The sequence below is a fragment of the Nothobranchius furzeri genome, chromosome 6, assembly GCF_043380555.1.
Source record: "Nothobranchius furzeri strain GRZ-AD chromosome 6, NfurGRZ-RIMD1, whole genome shotgun sequence".
Lineage (NCBI taxonomy): Eukaryota > Metazoa > Chordata > Actinopteri > Cyprinodontiformes > Nothobranchiidae > Nothobranchius > Nothobranchius furzeri.
Window position 1 is genome coordinate 62,895,866 of NC_091746.1, and position 18,397 is coordinate 62,914,262.

The 18,397-nt window shown below is 45.6% G+C and overlaps 1 protein-coding gene across 2 annotated transcripts; it reads left to right on the plus strand.

Moving 5' to 3' along the window:
* The first annotated feature begins 47 nt into the window (after positions 1–47).
* enoph1 (enolase-phosphatase 1) lies at positions 48–18,397 on the plus strand. Of its 2 annotated transcripts, XM_015943081.3 has the most exons (7): positions 48–354; positions 577–668; positions 808–909; positions 14,721–14,923; positions 15,449–15,581; positions 16,872–16,995; positions 18,121–18,397. In XM_015943081.3, the coding sequence occupies exons 1-7, from the start codon at positions 270–272 to the stop codon at positions 18,258–18,260; spliced, it is 879 nt and encodes a 292-aa protein (XP_015798567.2). In that variant the 5' UTR covers positions 48–269; the 3' UTR covers positions 18,261–18,397. The 2 variants fall into 2 exon arrangements, with proteins under 2 accessions (XP_015798567.2, XP_070408525.1); XM_070552424.1 differs by lacking the exon at positions 48–354 and having other exon boundaries at positions 372–668.

Here is an 18,397-nt window from a genome sequence, read left to right on the forward strand (position 1 = left end):
CAGTTTCAGACGGGGTAACCTATACAACATCTAAGTGTAAACATTAAACACGGTTAAAATAAACGTTCTTTGAACGGCAGATTATAATTTCAAGTGAACGTAAAGAGAAAATTAAAAATTGAATGGAAAATATACGGTGTGTGTGTTTTACGTAGAATATTTATCTAGTCAGCTAACACCCTCAAAGAAATAGCACACACGTAACAATGAATTCTAATTATTTTCTGACATGCAAAACAAAATATTATTAATTGTAAACTGTTCAAAATATGTTTTTAAATGATGAGTCCTTGCTATTAAAATACTCAGTATCGTCACCTAGTGAGTTGGAGGTGAATTGTCAGACCGGAACATGTGAGTTAGTTGTTGCATTGTGTGTTCGCTAAAGTAATGGCTTGAATAATCACGTAGCAGAGATCAACTAAAGCCATTTCCTGCTCATTTATAATCTCGGTTTTGCGGTATTCGACCTGGACACGCACGTGGGAACAGAGCCTCGCTGTAACACCACACTATTTAAGCTAAGCTATCGTTAGCTAAGATAAGAACCTCCACCATCCTTGTGTTTTATTCTAGTTACAGAAATGGCCACTGTTTCTATTCCTGCTCGCACTACAACAATCTTGTTGGACATCGAGGGAACCACTACACCAATTACATTCGTTAAGGTGAGTTACATTTGTTTTTATTGTATTAGGTGGGTCCAACCGTAATGCTAAGTAAAGAGCTAACAGTTGCATACGGCTAAAAACTGCCTGTTTCTAACAACTGAAAACTAATACACTCCGGGCTTTGTCACTTTTCCAGGATATTTTGTTTCCTTACATCAGGGAGCATCTGGAGGATCACCTGTCCACTCACTGGGAGGAAGACGAGTGCAAACAAGATGTGCATTTGCTAAAGAAACAGGTATGATTAAAGCCTTAAAGTGAAATTAAAGTGAAAATAAATATTTAAATGGAGCCTTAAAAAATATATCTATCATGATTATGATAGAAAGATTAAAATAAAAATACAAGGAAATCCAATAATTGAAGAAAAACAATTACAATTTATAAAATGGCCTATAAAGCCCAAAGTAAAAGAAATGCAATTTAAAATTCTCAACAACTACTATCCATCAGCAGAGACACTGAGGAAGAGATTTGGTTTTGAAGTTGACCCTTGTGAATTCTGTCAGGGAAGCCCTGAAGAAATAGAACACTTATTTTTCAGCTGTCATATAAGTAAGAGGTTTTGGGAAGAAGTCCATTGTTGGTTAAGAAATAAAATAAGAGAACTTGATCATTTTACAAATGAAGATATTCTTATTTACAATTCTAAATTAAAGGGGAATAATTCATTGTTAATTAACAGTATTATTATTATTATGGGTAAATACCACATCCACAAAAGCAAATGGAAAAAACAACTGCCAAACATGAACTGTTTCACAAATGAATTCCATATGTTCTTATCCACTTTGACTCGTATAAAAAATTCAAATGCAACTGCAAAAGCCATTTGTCATGCTGCAGAAAAATGTTTAATCTTGTAACAATGTTTTTACTTTGTGATATAAGTGCCTCTTTTTAAGTTTCTTATTTGTTTTTCTTTTATTGTTACTAAAGATGCCTTGTATGTTTCTATTATGTGTTGTTGTCTCATGAGAAATTGTAATAAGCATTTAATGATAATAGAAAAAAAAGAAGAAAACACATTTTAGTTTAAAAAACAACTAATGCATTTTGATTTAGCAATAAATGTTTAAGTTATTAAATAAAAATAAAAGTCTACCAAATTCACTCAAATAACAACAAATGCAGTTGTTTTTTTTTTTACTTTTTTTGTCTAAATAAACTTAATATACAAAAAAAGGTATGATTAAAGCCACAGTGTGATGTTTTTACCAGTTTACTATCAAATCCTGTGCTTACAGTTGACAAACTTGTCCTTTTTCACTAATATTTCTCACCAACATCAATTCTAAATATTCCTCTCAACCTGAAATTATACGTTTTTAAATACATAAACTATGGTCGACGCTCCATGGTCATCCACCATCTTAAAATACAGTAGCTGTCTAGGGACTAGGGCTGCAACAACGAATCGATAAATTCGATGAAAATCGATTACTAAAAGCGTTGGCAACGAATTGCGTCATCGATTCGTTGTGTCGCACAACTCTTCCAAAAGCGCCCCCCCTTCCCGCCCGCCGTTGCGCGCAGACCAGAGCAAGTCAGATCAGCGCGAGGGAGAGCCGATCAGCGCGAGGGAGAGCCGCAGATCAGCGCGAGGGAGAGCCCACAGATCAGCGCGAGGGAGAGCCGGTACCGGCAGATCAGCGCGAGGGAGAGCCGGCAGACTTGCGCTGCTGCGAACCGGTTCCGCATTGTTGTGCAGCGATCCAGGCAGCTGCTTCCAGCGCACGGTCCATTCTCAAAGTGGTTCAACCAAAAAACTATAATTAGCACACGATCGTTCATGTCCGCACATGTTCTCTATTTTGTCTTATTTGTGCCTGAAGCGCGCTACTGCGGAGCTCATCACCTGTGCTGTGGTGATTTCACCTCACGCAGCATCGAAAACGCGCTCTCCGCTGTGTGGTCAGGAGATCCCTTTGATCTGCTCAAAAGTAACTGATGAGGTGAAAAGGTAAGAATCCAGGCAACAGATTTTCTGGAGAATTAAGAGGAGATGCAGGAAGATGAGAGACAGACAGGACAGGAAAATAGTTAAATAAAAACAAGAAAACAAAACAAAGTGTTGAAAAGTAAAAAGTAGGCAGATTTATCTCCACTACACGTTTTTACCTGTAAAAAACAATAAGTTATACATACACATGTTATATTTATACATCTGATACAATTCAGATCACCTTCAAAACTCAGTCACACACCCAGGGCCGTTTCAAGACATTTTGGGGGCCAAAGCAAAATGCCCCCCCCCCCCCCCCCCCCATAACTGGGCTCCCCAGAAGCCTCTGTGTAATTCATACCCTCTCCAGTAGTGTTAGTTATACAGTGTTTATAAAAGCCCCTCAGACATTACTGACATGTTCTAATATTATCAGATGAAAAACTAAATGATCAGACATGCTGTCTCATCTGCTGCTTTTCTAAACTTTTTAAAAGTAACAAAACCATGTGAAAGCCACCATTTGTGGATTCTCTGAAAGTTTCCATGGAGTGTGTGACAACTTATTTTTTCATTGATCCTATCGTCTAATCTCACAGCTGAAACAAGCATCCTTAATAATCTGTGCACAGGAAGCTTACCGATGCTGTAGTAAAACAAAAGGTATAATAATTTATTATTAATAAAACCTTGTTGCAGCACTAAAGCAGAAAAATTAGATTTTGCATTAAATATGCAAAATATTTACATAGGAATTGTTTTAGAGCCCTTTTATTGGCAGAATCTGATATTAATTTAGTTCTTACAAAAAATGGGTCCCAACATAGTTTGTTTGGCGTTGCCATAGTGTGACGTCATAGGCACAGATCCCCTGTCCTCTTGTTTGGAAATGGAAATATGATCACCCTACATTAAACAAACTGTCCACCCGGGCTTTTGCGCTGCACAGAGATGCTTCGCTGCCTATGACTGAACGTCAGTTGAGAGTCAGTCTCATGCAGACTGACCAATGAAGAGAGGGCCTCAAGTTAAGACCCTCTCCTCATTGGTCAGTCCACACGAGGTGGGTCAAAGGTTACTCTGGGCAGGTTACGTGTTGTCAGGCATTCAAGTATTGAGTATATTTACTGCATATTACAGTAAAATATTCTGTATGTGACCACATATGGTGATCCTTGGGTTGTGATGATGGAGCCCTTGAATATTGTTGCCCAGGGTACAACAAAGTGTTAATCTGGCCCTGGTTCCGCCGTCACATTCCCGCAGAAACTGGTTGATCACACCGGGGCCAGACTACTAGCGTGTGGTTTTACAACCACAATGTCCTCAGAAGCAAAAACGCTTTTAAAAGGGAGGGAGGAGTCCTAACTGTTGCTGCAGGCGTGTTGTGTGAGAGTGCAGTTATATACTGGTTAATATATTTTTGGGTTCAGTTGCTTTCATGTGGCCTAATGTGAGTCTATTTGGGATCATTGGAATGATCAGCAGCATTTCTTGATGTGACTTTATGGCAGTTGCCCAGGGCATCATCGCAAGGAGAATGGCATTCATTTACTTTTGCTTTATTTGGTATTTTTTCAGTCATTTTTGGAAATAGTGATTAATTTTGATTAATTCACAGCCTATGTTTAATTACATTTAAAATAAATGTCAACAGATGAGATCAAACAAAACACATGAGAATTGCCCTTAAGCTGTTTAACTTGGACCAAGCATTTTAGGTCACAGATAGATGTAGCTTAGGGTCTCTGTCTATACACCTTATAAGACAATTTAGGTGATGGCATGTTGTTTTTCTGCTATTGAACTGTTTTCTAATAATGTTGTGTTAAATAAAGTGAAGGAAGGAGAGAAATAACGTTTCCCTAGCAGTTTTTAAAAATTTCCCCATGTAATCGATTAATCGATTAATCGTGTCGAGACCCCATCCGATTAATCGATTATCCAAATAATCGTTTGTTGCAGCCCTACTAGGGACATACGAGCTCCATGTTACCTGTTTGATCATGACTGTAACCTGAAAGAACCAGCAGAGGGCAGCAGTGCGCCCCGGAAGCATGGAGTCTGCTAATTCAACTAATAAATCGAAAAGCTACACCGTTGCTGTACTTGTTAGTTTGCATAATAAACAAATCAAAAGACACATCAAATTTTTCAGTTCGTCATCATGTCCAACACAAGGAAGCCGCATATGTTCAGACCCCGCCCGCCATTAGCTGGACGCCAGCCTCTGATTAGTGTCTTTGACTCCTAAACTCGCCTCAAGTTGTTCATCCGTCTTTTCCTAGTACCAGAACTCCCGATCCGGTCCCAATGTGTCCGTTCCAAAGTCCTACTCAAGTGTCCTCTCTTCCTGCAGCCTGCCGTCTCACCCAACACACTCCAGCGCTCGTCCGCCAGCCAGTGGCTAAATCAGAGGTTTACTTTATCTCCACAACACTCTACTAATGGCGATGTAGTTCTCCAGGCGTTACAGAGACGATCCGACACAGAGGGCTTCTTCTCAAATGTTACCTTTAGCCTTGGATCTCCTTTTGCTGGTAATCCGTGGGAGTTTGCACGCATCATACACAGCGTCTCCCCGCCTCTAGTCATGGTTAACTAGTAGCTCGTGACGTCCATCTCCACCACGCCAGCCGTGAGCCACGATTAGCTGGTGGATAAGTCAGCATCGTTTACTTGACCTCCACAGCGTGTCCCCAGTTCACCAACACTCCTTCACCAGCCGTCGTTAACGAGCAGCCAGTGATCGCTCCATATCCATATAAGCTGGTAGCGGCAGCATGTTTGTTTACATCGGGCGCACCGTGATCCACGTGAAACAGGTGTTGTGGAAAATTATGTTCCCCTGAAATATTCAGTTTCCCTTAGGCAGTCAAGAGCAAACATTTCCAAATCCACAGAACTTCTTGTCCATTATAAGGACTAAACTACCTCAAATAAAATATGGTTAAACTGAGTGAGATTACATCTTTTTAAATAACTTTCATAAATGGTAAATAAGCTTGCTGCAAAAGAGTGAACAAGAAAGTTTTTACTGCATCTTTTTTATTGTTTTTAGGAGGAAATATAGATTGAAGAATCACAAGCATAACATTATTATATTACATTACATCATTTTACCGTAAAAGTTTATCACAAATGTTGTGAAAATAGCCAGAAGTTAGGGCTGCTCGATTATGGCAAAAACAATAATCACGATTATTGTGACTGAAATTGAGATCTCGATTATTTAGGACGATTTTTCAATTTATGTTGATTTTATTTGTTTTTATTCAGTCATAAAACTGCTCAGGGCACAATCAGGACAAAAATAAATAAGAAACAAGATGATCAGTAAAATAACTCCTGATTCCCAGTATAAAAAGACCAATATACTTACAGCTCATAGTCTATGACCCAAGGGCTATAGACCTTGGTTTAACTATTTAAGTCTAACAGTACAGACCCAAATACCAATATCTTGCAAATACTGACAGCAAGAATTATACAATGGCATTTATAACAAATAAACGCAAATAAATTGATGTTCACAAAATGTTGCATACATTTATTTAGTCGTGTCAAGGTGCTGTAGGAGAGTGCACTAGCACCATGTCCTCAGAGAGATTAGTTATTATTTATCAGAGTGAGGAAGTTATTTCTACCTTATTTATAAACTATTTATTTACAAGTCCATCAGTTAATGTAATAACTGTCCCAACCACAGCTGCACCCCCCAACCTGGTCTCACAGCAATCAGTGGCAAGCTGCACGTGTGTTTAGCGCGCCGCACGCGCACATTTAGCCATTTTTAGCGGCTCAGGAGTCCGCAGGTGCGGTGTGTCACTCACTCTGGTTACTCCAACAAGGAGCCGGCTCCGAGAGCTGTTTCTTAAGCGACTGACACATCACTACATCATTCCCTTTCCTAATGTCCTGAAGAACGGTCCGGAACGCAGGCGGAGTGTTTAGCTAACCTGCAGGAAATGTCAACGACAGTTATCCAGAAAGTAGCTAAGGGTTACCAGAGATGTTTCTGAGGAGTTCGATAGGTACTTTTAAGATTTAAAAAGTCAAGAAGGGGGTCTGAAAAGCTGTTAGAAATAGCATCAAAGTCGCTAAGTTGGCAACACTGTGGGAGAAGCGCTTCATTTGCAACTCAGGGCAGCACAAGTGGGAGGAGCAAATAATCGGCTTGTTTTGTTTGTATAATCGTTCAAAACTCAGATCGTAATTGTGATTAAAATTCGATTAATTGAGCAGCCCTACCAGAAGTGCAATCTCCCGACACGGGGGAACAGAATATTTTAGGGGAACACAATTTCTCACAACACCTGACCTCCTGGCTGACGTCACCCATCCTCTGTGTGTGAATCGTGACAACTTCAAGATGTAACAGAACTAGCTTGCTTCCTTCAGAACTGGTAGGTTGATAAACAGTCATAATTCTAAATGTGTTTTTAAAGAGGTCGAGCAGCTTGTTTTAAAGGGACTTTTCGGACTTTTGAATTTTTATGCTCGCGATTGCCCCCTCAGGCCAAAAGCGTAAGGTAGCTTCAATAGTAGGCTCGTGCACGAGGCACGCATGCTGTACGTGCACACTCCTTAATGAAAATAACAGCTGAGACAGTGTGTGTGTGTGTGTGTGTGTGTGTATGTGTGTGTGTGTGTGTGTGTGTGTGTGTGTGTGTGTGTGTGTGTGTGTGTGTGTGTGTGTGTGTGGCCCGGAGGACAGAGGACAGGAGAACACGCAGCAAATTAATTAAATAATTTGGTTCTGTACCTTTCTCTTCAGCACAGCCGGCAAAGGTTTATGATGGGTCAGTCCTCCTGCATGCTCAGATCATGCCCTTCCCTTGCTTGAAAAATTGTTCCAAAATGAAATTTGGACCCACATCTTTTTTATCTGTGAATTAAATGCCGTTCGGCGAGTCTCAAATAAAAATTTGGGCATCTTACTGTACAAAATATACCATTAATGTAAAAAATAAACTCTAAATAAAGTATATTCACATCCAGAATCGAACCCAGATCTTCTGCATGACAGTCAGACATCTTACTAGGTGAGCTACACTCCAGTAACATCCAAAGTATCTGTAACTTTTATATGCTTAATGACGGCTGAAACAACGTCAAACCAAAGAACGGTTCGGAGCGAAAATGGCTATTTTGTTGCTAATTTGCAGGAAATATCTAGAAGAAAGTAGCTAAGGGTCCTCAGAAATGTAGCTAGGTTTTTTTCACTAGGTGTTAGGAACGTTGGTTACGTATTGTAACCCCAGATTCTATGAGTCTAGTCGCAGCCCTTAAGCGAGCTGCTATTGGAAGGATGATCTCCGCATCAGCCAATCATGAAGAGCTTAAATGTACGCCCACCAATAGTGGGCCCCCTCGTGGTATATAACCGCAGTGACCCCACTGCTCGCCTCCAATGGCTCTTATTCCATCATAACCAGTGGGGCCAAGTGGCTTAAGGGCTGCGACTAGACTCATAGAATCTGGGGTTACAATACGTAACCAACGTTCTATTTCGTCTAGTCTTAGCCCTTAAGCGAGCTGCTATTGGAAAAAAGCGCAGCTGGATGGGTTTACGCCACACTGGTTAACACAACCAATGGACACACCCAATCAATCTCCTTTAGTGAGGGATGTTCAGCCTCAGACCAGGCTTAAAGACTGAGGCAGCCACGATAAGAGAGGGGCCCTCACTAAAAAAACATCATCCACGAGAGGATGACATCCATCTCAGCAAGGCCAATGAGGTGCCATAAGCATTCATTCAGCCTGCTGGGGTCCAAGCACTGAACGAGTGATGGAACCTGAAGACACATCTCGTAAATAATAACGAGTAAAGGAACAGGATGAAGCCCATGAAGCAGCCTGACAAATGTCCTCCATCGACACACCACTGTGGAGCGCCATCGAAGAGGAAATCCCCCTGGCTGAGTGAGCCCTGAGTGCCTCAGGGGAATCCTGCCCCGATGACGTGTAAGCGAGGGAAATGGCTTCACACAGCCAGTGCGAAAGACGCTGGGTCGACAGCGCCTGACCAAGGGAAGACTCCCTGTAGTGCACAAACAGGTTTTGTGAACGACGAATCTCCGAAGTGCGTGACACATACCGTACAAGCGCGCGCACCGGGCAGAGAAGGTGAGAAGCCGCTTCCTCCTCAGAATTATGGGGAGGAGGAAAAAGTCCAGCCAATGAAATTGACCTGGATTTGAAGGAAGCATTAATGCTTTTGGGCACAAAGGCTGGATTGGGGCATAAAACAGCAGACCCGCCATCTTCCCGGATCCTGAGGCATGCGGGAGCCACTGAAAGGGCGGTCAGGTCACTCACTCTCTTAACTGATGCTAGCGCTAGCAGCAATGCAGTTTTAAGTGACAGGAACTTGAGTGAGACCTGGTCCAAGGGTTCAAATGGGGCTTTGGATAAGCCGTGCAGAACCACCGTTAGATCCCACTGGGGAAAAAGCGGGCAGGACACAGGTCTGTTCCTCCTGACACCTTTTAGAAAACGTTTTGTGAGGGGATGATTGAAAACAGATCTATCTCCAAACCCTTGGTGACAGGATGAGATAGCTGCAGCATATGTTTTAATAGTGCTGAAGGCGAGGCCCCTGTCCATCAGTATCTGCAGAAACGATAGGACATCCGCCAGCTGGCAGGAGAGCGCTTGAACATTCCGCTCTGTGCACCATTTCTGGAAAGCTGCCCATTTAGCAGCGTAAGACACAATGGTAGAGGGCGCCCGCGCACTCTGAATCGTGGCGACCACATCATGCGGCAGCCCAGAAGCCTCTAAGCGTGACCGCTCAGCGGCCAGACCCACAACCGTTGGCCTATTTCCGGAGGATGTTTGATTATCCCATCCGCCTGGAGAAGGGCGTCCGCCCTCCACGGGAGCCTCCACGGGGAGCCGGACACTAGCGCTTGCAGGTCCGGAAACCATGACGCGGACAAGCGCCTGGGAGCCACCAAAATCACCGAGAGCCGTTCCGACCGAATTCGGTCTAAGAGACGGGGAATCAGAGGGACTGGTGGAAACGCATAAAGGAGCGCTCGAGGCCAGGGCTGGTGTGAGAAGGCGTCCGCCCCGAGCGGAGGTCCGTCCCGGGGACTCAGGGAAAACCACAGGCGACACTGAGCGTTTTCGCGAGCCGCAAACAGATCCACAGACGGTTCCCCGAACCTGATCCAGATCTGTGATATCAGTGCGGGATGCAGACGCCAGTCGGAGTCGCGGGGTCCCCCTCTCGACAGGATGTCTGCCGCTACATTCAGGACCCCCGGAATGTAGATGGCTCTGATGGACAGCAGGTGGACATGTGTCCAACACAGTAAATCTGTGGCGACACGCAACAGAGGGAGGGATCGAACTCCCCCTTGGCGATTTATGTAGGCTGCCGCCACCTGGTTGTCTGTGTGAACTTCGACATGACAGCCCTCGAGAAGGGCAGCAAAGTGTCTGATCACATTCCTCACTGTCATAAGCTCCAACACATGTATGTGCTCGTGCGTGTGGGAGGGCCAACGATCTGCCACCGTATGGGACAAGCACGTGCCCCCCCACCCCGACAGTGACGCATCCGTAAACACAGATACGTGTGACGCAGGACGTCCGATGGGAACCCCGCGTGAGAGGATGCAGGAGTTCCCCCAGTGAGCGAGGTCCCCGCCCACTGAAGGGGGAATCCTCAACATACGTCTCTTCTGACGTATCGGGTGCACCCGGAGGCGGGTGAACCAACGTTGCAAGCGCCTCGTGTGCAGCAAGCCTAGCGGCACCACCGAATGGGCTGCGGACATCATGCCCAGGAGTTTCATGACTAACAGGGCTCTCACGATCTTGCGGGGTTGTACACGGGAGATCACCGTGGAGAGATCTGCCGCTCTTGCAGGCGACAAACATGCTCTCATTAGGGAGGCGTCCAACTCCACCCCGAGATACACAATCGACTGGGATGGAAGAACGGAGCTCTTTTCCCAGTTTATAGAAAACCCCAGGGTCGACAGATGCTCTGTCAACCTCCTGGTTTGCCGTGACGCCTCGTCCTTGGACCGAGCGCACAGGAGAAGATCGTCCAAGTAAAATAAAACCCTCATTCCCTCCGTGCGCAGTGGCTGCAGCGCGGTCTCCAGACATTTGGAGAAGGTGCGCGGGGCTAGCGAGTAGCCGAAAGGGAGGCGATTGAACGGATATTGAACTCCCTTGAACGAAAAACGCAGAAACTTCCGGTGATTTGGAATTACTGGTATGTGGAAGTATGCGTCTTTCAGGTCGATTGACGTGAACCAATCCCCGGGGCGCACATATTCCAGGACTTGTCTCATCGTTAACATGCGGAAATGCATTACTGCTATGGAGCAGTTGAACAGGGACAGGTCGAGAATCGGTCTCATTCCTCCCGACTTCTTCGGTACTATGAAGTAGCGGGAGTAGAAGCCCGAGAGCTCTTGTCCGCGAGGGACTCGTGAAATAGCGTCCTTGGACAGAAGTTCCCGCAACTCCAGCTCTAGGGCCTGAGACTGTACTTGCGATGTGAACGTCGTCTCCACGATCCCGTTGAAGGGAGGTGGAGTGACCTGAAAATGAAGTGTGTGACCGCAATGAATGGTGTCCGAAATCCATTTGCTCATGATACAAAGGCGGCGCCACTCGTGCGTGCGTTCCGACAGTGGACGCGTGTGCGCGGTCACGTGAGCAACGACTGAGGGTTGTGCATGCGCCCTTACCGCCGTCGCCCGTACCAGAGAACTGGGGGCGACCCATGGAGGGCTGGGCTCGAAAGGGCGAGTGCGAAACAGCTGGAACAGGCTGGTCCGCACCGCGGAGCGTGGAGTCCGAGAGGGAAGGACGAGTGGGAGCCGAGCCTGTGCACGGGGGCGACAGAGTGCCCGCGGATGAAGCCGCGCACTGTGCCGCCGCGCGTGGTCGAGACAGCGACCTGACATCTCGCCCCACCCGACGATGTAGTGAGAGCTGGGAGAGTTGGGCCCGGCCGGATGCTGGGGCCGGAGCGCAAATGGAGCGCACCCTTACGGTTGGCTGTATATTATGACTGCCTGCAGGAACATGTATGCATGCAGCAGTGCTTGGTGTGGGGAACATGTGTGAGAACTCGGCAGAGGATTCTGCGGAGGACTGTAGGATTGTGCTCTTTGAGTGACATGTTTTGGGTTTTATTTCAAAACCAACATCAACATCATTACAATCATGTACACACACATTCCCCCCAAAGAGTCACTTCCGTGGCTGCTTTCGGCGAGGCTCGTGCACCTGGGACTGCCAAGACGGCGTCTGCTGGCCCCGCCGGAACCGTTGCCCGCCATCTCGCTGGTCCCGCTGATGCGGAGCCGAAGCGGGAGGCCGGCTCCGTGGAGCGGACGGTGCAGCTGGGCGTTTGAAGCTTCCGCACCGTTCGTCCCATCCTCTGGCAGAACGGCCGGAGTGCGAGGCTGACCGAGGGTGAACCAGGTCTCGTACCGTAGCCGATAGTTCGGCCGTCTTCTGAGCCCTCTCAATGACGCCCCTAAGATGGGGACCAAACAGAACATCGGTGGTGATGGGGCCGTCCAGCATCTCCCTTTGCAGATGTTCCGGAATGGAGGGCAGGGCCTTGAGCCATATCGCTCGCTGGATGAGGGTCTGCCAGGCAGCGATGCGAGCAGAACCGGTGAGCACAGCAGCACACAAATTGAGGATAGCATCAGCAGTCTTAGTAATGACGGCTTTCGACTCCTCGGGGGCTTCCAGCTCCTCCATCATCCTCGAGACGCCGAAGGCAAGGAGGGCGATGTTATTCCCTGCAGCGCCGGTCTGAAAGGCACACTGATGTGCGCGGTCGGTGAGCCGCGTCAGCAGCTGGTCATGTTTTGAAGCGGGAACAGCTCGCGGGCCAGCGAGGTGGTTCTTGGCGCCAAACAGCGAGGCCAAGTCCGGCTCTAGCGGAGGAACGGACGGCCAGCCTTGGTTGGAAAACCCCTCGACCTTGGTGATGGGCGCATAGGTGGAGACTGGAGCCTTGAGCTTGGCAGGCTCGGAGAAGGCGGCAGACCAGCAGCTCATAGCAGCGGGAAAGCGCGGCCAAATAGGGTCTAGACAGCGTGTCTGAGTTGCCCCGAAGATTCCTGCCAAATCATCCGCTTCAGGCGGGGCTGGTTCTGGCACAGCTAGCCCCTTGTGGGCTGCTGCCGCAGAAATGATGGCGGGCAGCTCCTGGAGCGGTGCTCTTACTGCTGGCAGGGAGGAGCGAGAAGCCACTGGGGCAGAAGGACCCGCTGGGCGGAGCTCATCGACCTCCGTTATGTCTAGGAGGGATGCCGCCTCGTCGTAGTTCTCGCTGTCGGTGACGTCATCCAGCCGGTTGAAGCCAGCCGGCTCCTGACTGGCGTCGAAGAAATCCAACGCCTTGTCCAGCGGGTACGAGTCAGCCACCGGAAATTCTTCGGCGGCGGCGGGAGTGAAGTACTCGACCCGGCGAATCTTCTCTGCCACGGGCAGAGCGGCACAGAACGGGCACGAGGCCTGCGGGGTCAAGGCCAGGCCAGCGTGGTGAGCCCCGAGACAGACCTCACACTTAGCGTGCAGGTCTCCGCTGGAAATGGAGCCCGACTGGCAGGTCGGGCAGGGTCTGGCGTCGCTGGACATGGCTGGTAAGTCTTCTCGGATAATCTTGCTCTTTCTGGATAAATTTGCTCTTTAAGAAGCTCTCAGCTTGGCATGAAGAGAAAAAGGAGGCAAGCAGTGGGGTCACTGCGGTTATATACCACGAGGGGGCCCACTATTGGTGGGCGTACATTTAAGCTCTTCATGATTGGCTGATGCGGAGATCATCCTTCCAATAGCAGCTCGCTTAAGGGCTAAGACTAGACGAAATAGAACAGCGACAAAGTCGCTGAGTTGCCACTGCCTCACTCTCTGCTGCTAAAGCTACGGATAGCAAATGTTACGGGCTATGCCTGAGCGTGAACGTGCATGAAGCAGCCTGCTCGACCCGAGCAGCTCTCTTTTTCTGTGATTTTACAGAAAAACAGGCAATCACAGTAAAAATGCCAGGGCTCATTCTACAGGACCAGGACATTGCAGGAGAATGTATGAAGAAGAAATTTATTATTTCTATACATGTTTTGGCTTCAAAGTTCCTTATAGTCCCTTTAAGCTTTGTGTGGGTTAGGCTGGAAATGGATTACACAGTCAAACTCATGAGTGAGCCACCATAGCTGCAGTACTTTATCTAAACTGCGTGGCGCTAAAGAGTCGCTTTTTTTCATCATGATTAAAATTGGATTTCTCACATGGGGCCTTTAAGACCATCACAGTGAAGTATTCACAGTAGTTAATGACATTCATAATCTCATTTATTTTAATTATTTGCCACAGTATAAACATTATATATACGTGTTTAGTTTCATACAAAAATTCTACAACCTATGTAAAACAAGACTGAGTACACTAAGATGCTGTGTTAGGATCACTGAGAGGGAAAAAGTGCTGAGATTTAAGTTGAAATGGCCAGAAAAACGTTGAACCCAGGAATAAAAAGGTATTATTCGAAGGACGTTTATTGTGAGAATGTTTTATTGTTTTTATAACGGTCTGTTGAAATGATTCCAGGTAAATGTTTATGTTCGAGGCTTTTATTGTGAAGGATTTGAAGAAGTTCTTTGAGTGCCTCTGCGGAGAGGATGGCCAGTGAGTGCAGACAGTCAATAAACCGCATCCTCACTTTAAAGAAATCGTTAAAGTTTAAGGTCATATGTTTTATATTCTCAAGAAACCTTTTGGCTTTTGTCAGGACTTAAATCCCATGCTCCTTTTTTGCCTCTTCTAAGTAGCCCTCATACATCATCATAAGACAAATAAAATCTTACGTTGTATTTATTTTTTAAATGAATCAACTTCAGCCACTTCCTAAATGTGGTCTTACATTTCTGTGTTGTAATTCAATGTGTAATTGGCTTTCCAGCTGAATATACTGGCATGAAACAAACACTTTAGTGATGTCTTACAAGAATATTTAAAGGAAATAAAGTATTTAAAACCACAGCACAAATGTTCTTTTTCATCCCCGTGTCTTTAAATACGTTGTCAATAGAAACTCCTGATTACTGTTGCAGATTGAAGAGGACATGAGGCAGAACCGATCATGTCCGGTCCACACGGTGGATCAGACCGTCCACACAGACGAGGAGAAGGCCATCAGGGAGGTTGTGGAGAATGTAATGTGGCAGATGGCGGCAGACAGGAAGTCCACCGCCCTCAAACAGCTCCAGGGTCACATGTGGAGAGCGGCTTATACCTCTGGAAGAATCAAAGGCGAGTAAGTACACTAGTCGGTTTGCTCACTTTCATTTATCGTGAACAGGTTCTGCCTCAACTTGGAACAGGATGGAGCAGGTTTGCTGCCAGGAGATTCTGTGGTTCATAGATCTGATTTCCTCTGCTCCCCAGGTTTGAACACGTATTATTTAGTTAATGTTTAGGGTTGCAGGTTCGCACTCCGCTCATTCTCTTGTAGTTGTCATGTCTTTGGGCAAGACTTTTATTTGCCCGGCCTGACGTTGGTGGTCGGAGGGAACCGGCGACACCTAGTGTGTGTGCGTCAGCCAGGGCAGGGTGGAGGAGGAGATGATTAAAACTGACAAACCAGTTCTGTTCATTATATGTTTGGAAAAAGGGACTTATTATTATTATTTTTTTATCCAATGTGGTCAAAGTGTAATGATTTTCCAGGTTCTGCTGCTAATGAAAAATAAGTTTGTGAATCCAGTACAGCCAGTAACAAGCTTGATGTTCTTAACTTTGAAAATGCATGAAATGTTTTTAAAATGTCTTTTTCTAACAGGATCTACCCAGATGTGATTCCATCCATCAGAATGTGGCGAGAACATGGCCTGAAAGTCTACATTTACTCATCTGGAAGCGTAGAGGCTCAGAAACTCCTGTTTGGATACTCGGTGGAAGGAGACGTTCTAGATGCAAGTAACTCCTTGTTTTTACACAAGCTTTTCGTTCATATTCACTGTCTTTGGCTACAAGATGAACAATTCTCAAGCTTTACAAAAACAGGGTCTCTGACCCGAGTCGACACTGGAGGCGTCAGCGGTGCAGAACGGTTTCGTTGCTAGGGAGCATCTCAGACACGGTGCAGCATCACCGTCGTCATCCTCGCTGTACTTGCAAAACGAAAAAATCCCTCGAGACTTCAAAGGTCACGGTTTGTTTATGTAATCCGCCATTAAAGAGCAAGTCACCCCCTACCAGTCTTGCTACACTGCCACTTACTGTTTGAAAAATGCAACAAATGCTGTTGCCTGGCAGACCAAGAGGGCGGAGCTGCTAATAAATTCATACACACGCAGGCTCACGGCATTGTAACATCATAATGTACCAGCTAATGTCATAGTGTACCTCTTAGCCAATAGCGGTGGCAGATTTTAATTCAAATGCAGTGCAGTTTTTACCTGAAGAGGGCGCAGCACTGACAGTTTTAGGCAGAATATTTAAATTTTAACCAAGATGCATTAAAGTGCCAAATTATTGACTGCATGTATCGACAGCACGATTAGATACTCATTTATAGTTTATCAGCAAAAAAAAAGTGAATTTGGGCGTGACTTGCTCTTTAAACTAAGAAGAAGGAGATCACTGTTTGATGCCACATATGTTGTTCCTCTTTAATGTGAGGATTTAAGCCATGAAAAACTTGCCGTTGCACTTCTCGAACGATGCTGGGAGTGAATACGCCGTTGGGTCACATGTATCTACATAAATAAGAAATCACATCTCTGCAGTAGTCTTTTATTTTGAAAACTACCAGTGTGATTTCCTGTCTAGCCCTATGTTAACTGTGAAAAATAATACATCACAGAAGCGGCTTGCGAAAAAAAACAAATCCCAACCCTATCTTTGGTGGCACAGCGAGCCGCTTCTGTGGCGTTCCACACCGCGGCCGGTTTGGATCAACCATATACTGTAATAGAGGGAGGGACTGGTGGCGCCTCTGTCAGCGCGCCCCAAGGCAGCTGTGGCTACAATGTAGCTCATCATCACCCGCGTGTGAATGGGTGATTGTGTTGTAAAGTGCCTTGGGGGGTTCCAGGACTCTAGAAGGCGCTATATCAAATACAGGCCATTTACTTGAAGCAGAAATGTCTTGTGCCGCTGATGCCTCCAGTGTGAATTAGGGGTGAGATACTTTTTTATTTTATTTATCAGTTCAGGGTTTTAGACAGTGTTTCTGATATTTTGGACTTGGATCATTTCAGTTATTTGACGGCCACTTCGACACAACGATAGGAGCTAAAGTTGATGCCAAAAGCTACGGGAGGATCGCTGAGCGGATCGGCTGTCGTCCTGAGGAAATCACTTTCCTAACAGACGTGATCAGAGGTAAAGATGCGTAAACATCCAAGCAACTCCGTTTGATAAGACACGGGAACATTTTCAGTAAATGAGTGGTGATACTGACTCCTGTAATGTTAAGATGATTCATTCTGTCAGAGCAAGCTGAAGATACTTTTTCAGTTATTTATTTGATCAGATTTACTCATTTAAAGCCCCGTTCAGCTACCTTTACACCGTAACTCATTCACTGCCAGCCGTTTCCTGATCAGTAAAGCCCTTCGCTGCCAGTGTTTCTCACCATTTTTACTGTTTTCTTAAGAGTGATAGAACGTTGTGCGCTAGGATGATGTCGACGGCAAAACAACCAAAACAAAGCGGAGACTCACCTCTCACATCAGGAAGAATCCGCGCGTTTCGAGCGTTATCCGTTCTTTCATAATCCGTTGTTGAATTGTGATCGGCAGACGCTTTTCTGGTTTGCGCCTCACTTTTTTTTACAGCAGCGGCCCAAAACAATCTCCTAACACATGGATTTTCTGCTTCCTGATCACGTGACGTGTGACATATGCGGATGAAGATCGGCTTCAGAGCTGAGATGTTTGTTCTCACGGTGTGGGGGCTCATTCCGACGCCCACACAGTAAAAAAAATGCAAATGATGACTTAAGTCGTCATTGGCAGTGAATGAGTTAAATGTTTTCTTTTTCTTCTCTTTTAAGTTTTGGCGGCATACTATCTATTATGTTCATTTTCAATCAATCAATCAATCAACCGATCAATCAACCAACCAATCTATTCAGATTTTATTTATAAAGCACTTATCAAAGTGCTTTACAAAATTACCCCTAATTCCCATAACAGTTTAAAAACATTAAAAACACACACACACACACACACCAGTAAAAATTTATAAGCATTATAACCATTTATAAATGGTTCCTCCTCTGGAGCTTCAGGTTTGATAGCACTGTGTCTCCTCAGTCTTCATGAGTCACTCTGATAAATTAGGAACAATTTGGATGTCCTCACCTATTCTCATGATGTGGAAAAGAAACAGAAACAAACTGGTTTTGCCACAAGTGTTACTGGTTCAGTTGTTTGCAGGTGGGAAAAGTCCCTGCAGTCGAACTCAGTTTTATTTCTGTTCTGACTCGTACTTTTGTGATTGCAGAGGCTAAAGCAGCAGAAGAAGCCAGCATGAACGTCCTGGTGGTGGTCAGACCTGGAAACATGGAGCTGACGGATGAGGAGAGCGCCAGCTACAACCTCATTACCTCCTTTAGTCAGCTTCAGCTGATTGGTCGAGCTTAATGCAGGAAGAGAGAACTTTGAGATGATCCTTTTCTTTGCACCTCCCTATTTTTCTTATACCTCTTTGTTGGTGTTGTGAATTGGACTCAAGTATGCTTACCCATCCCACTGTCTTTATGGGTGACCCCGTGAGGAAA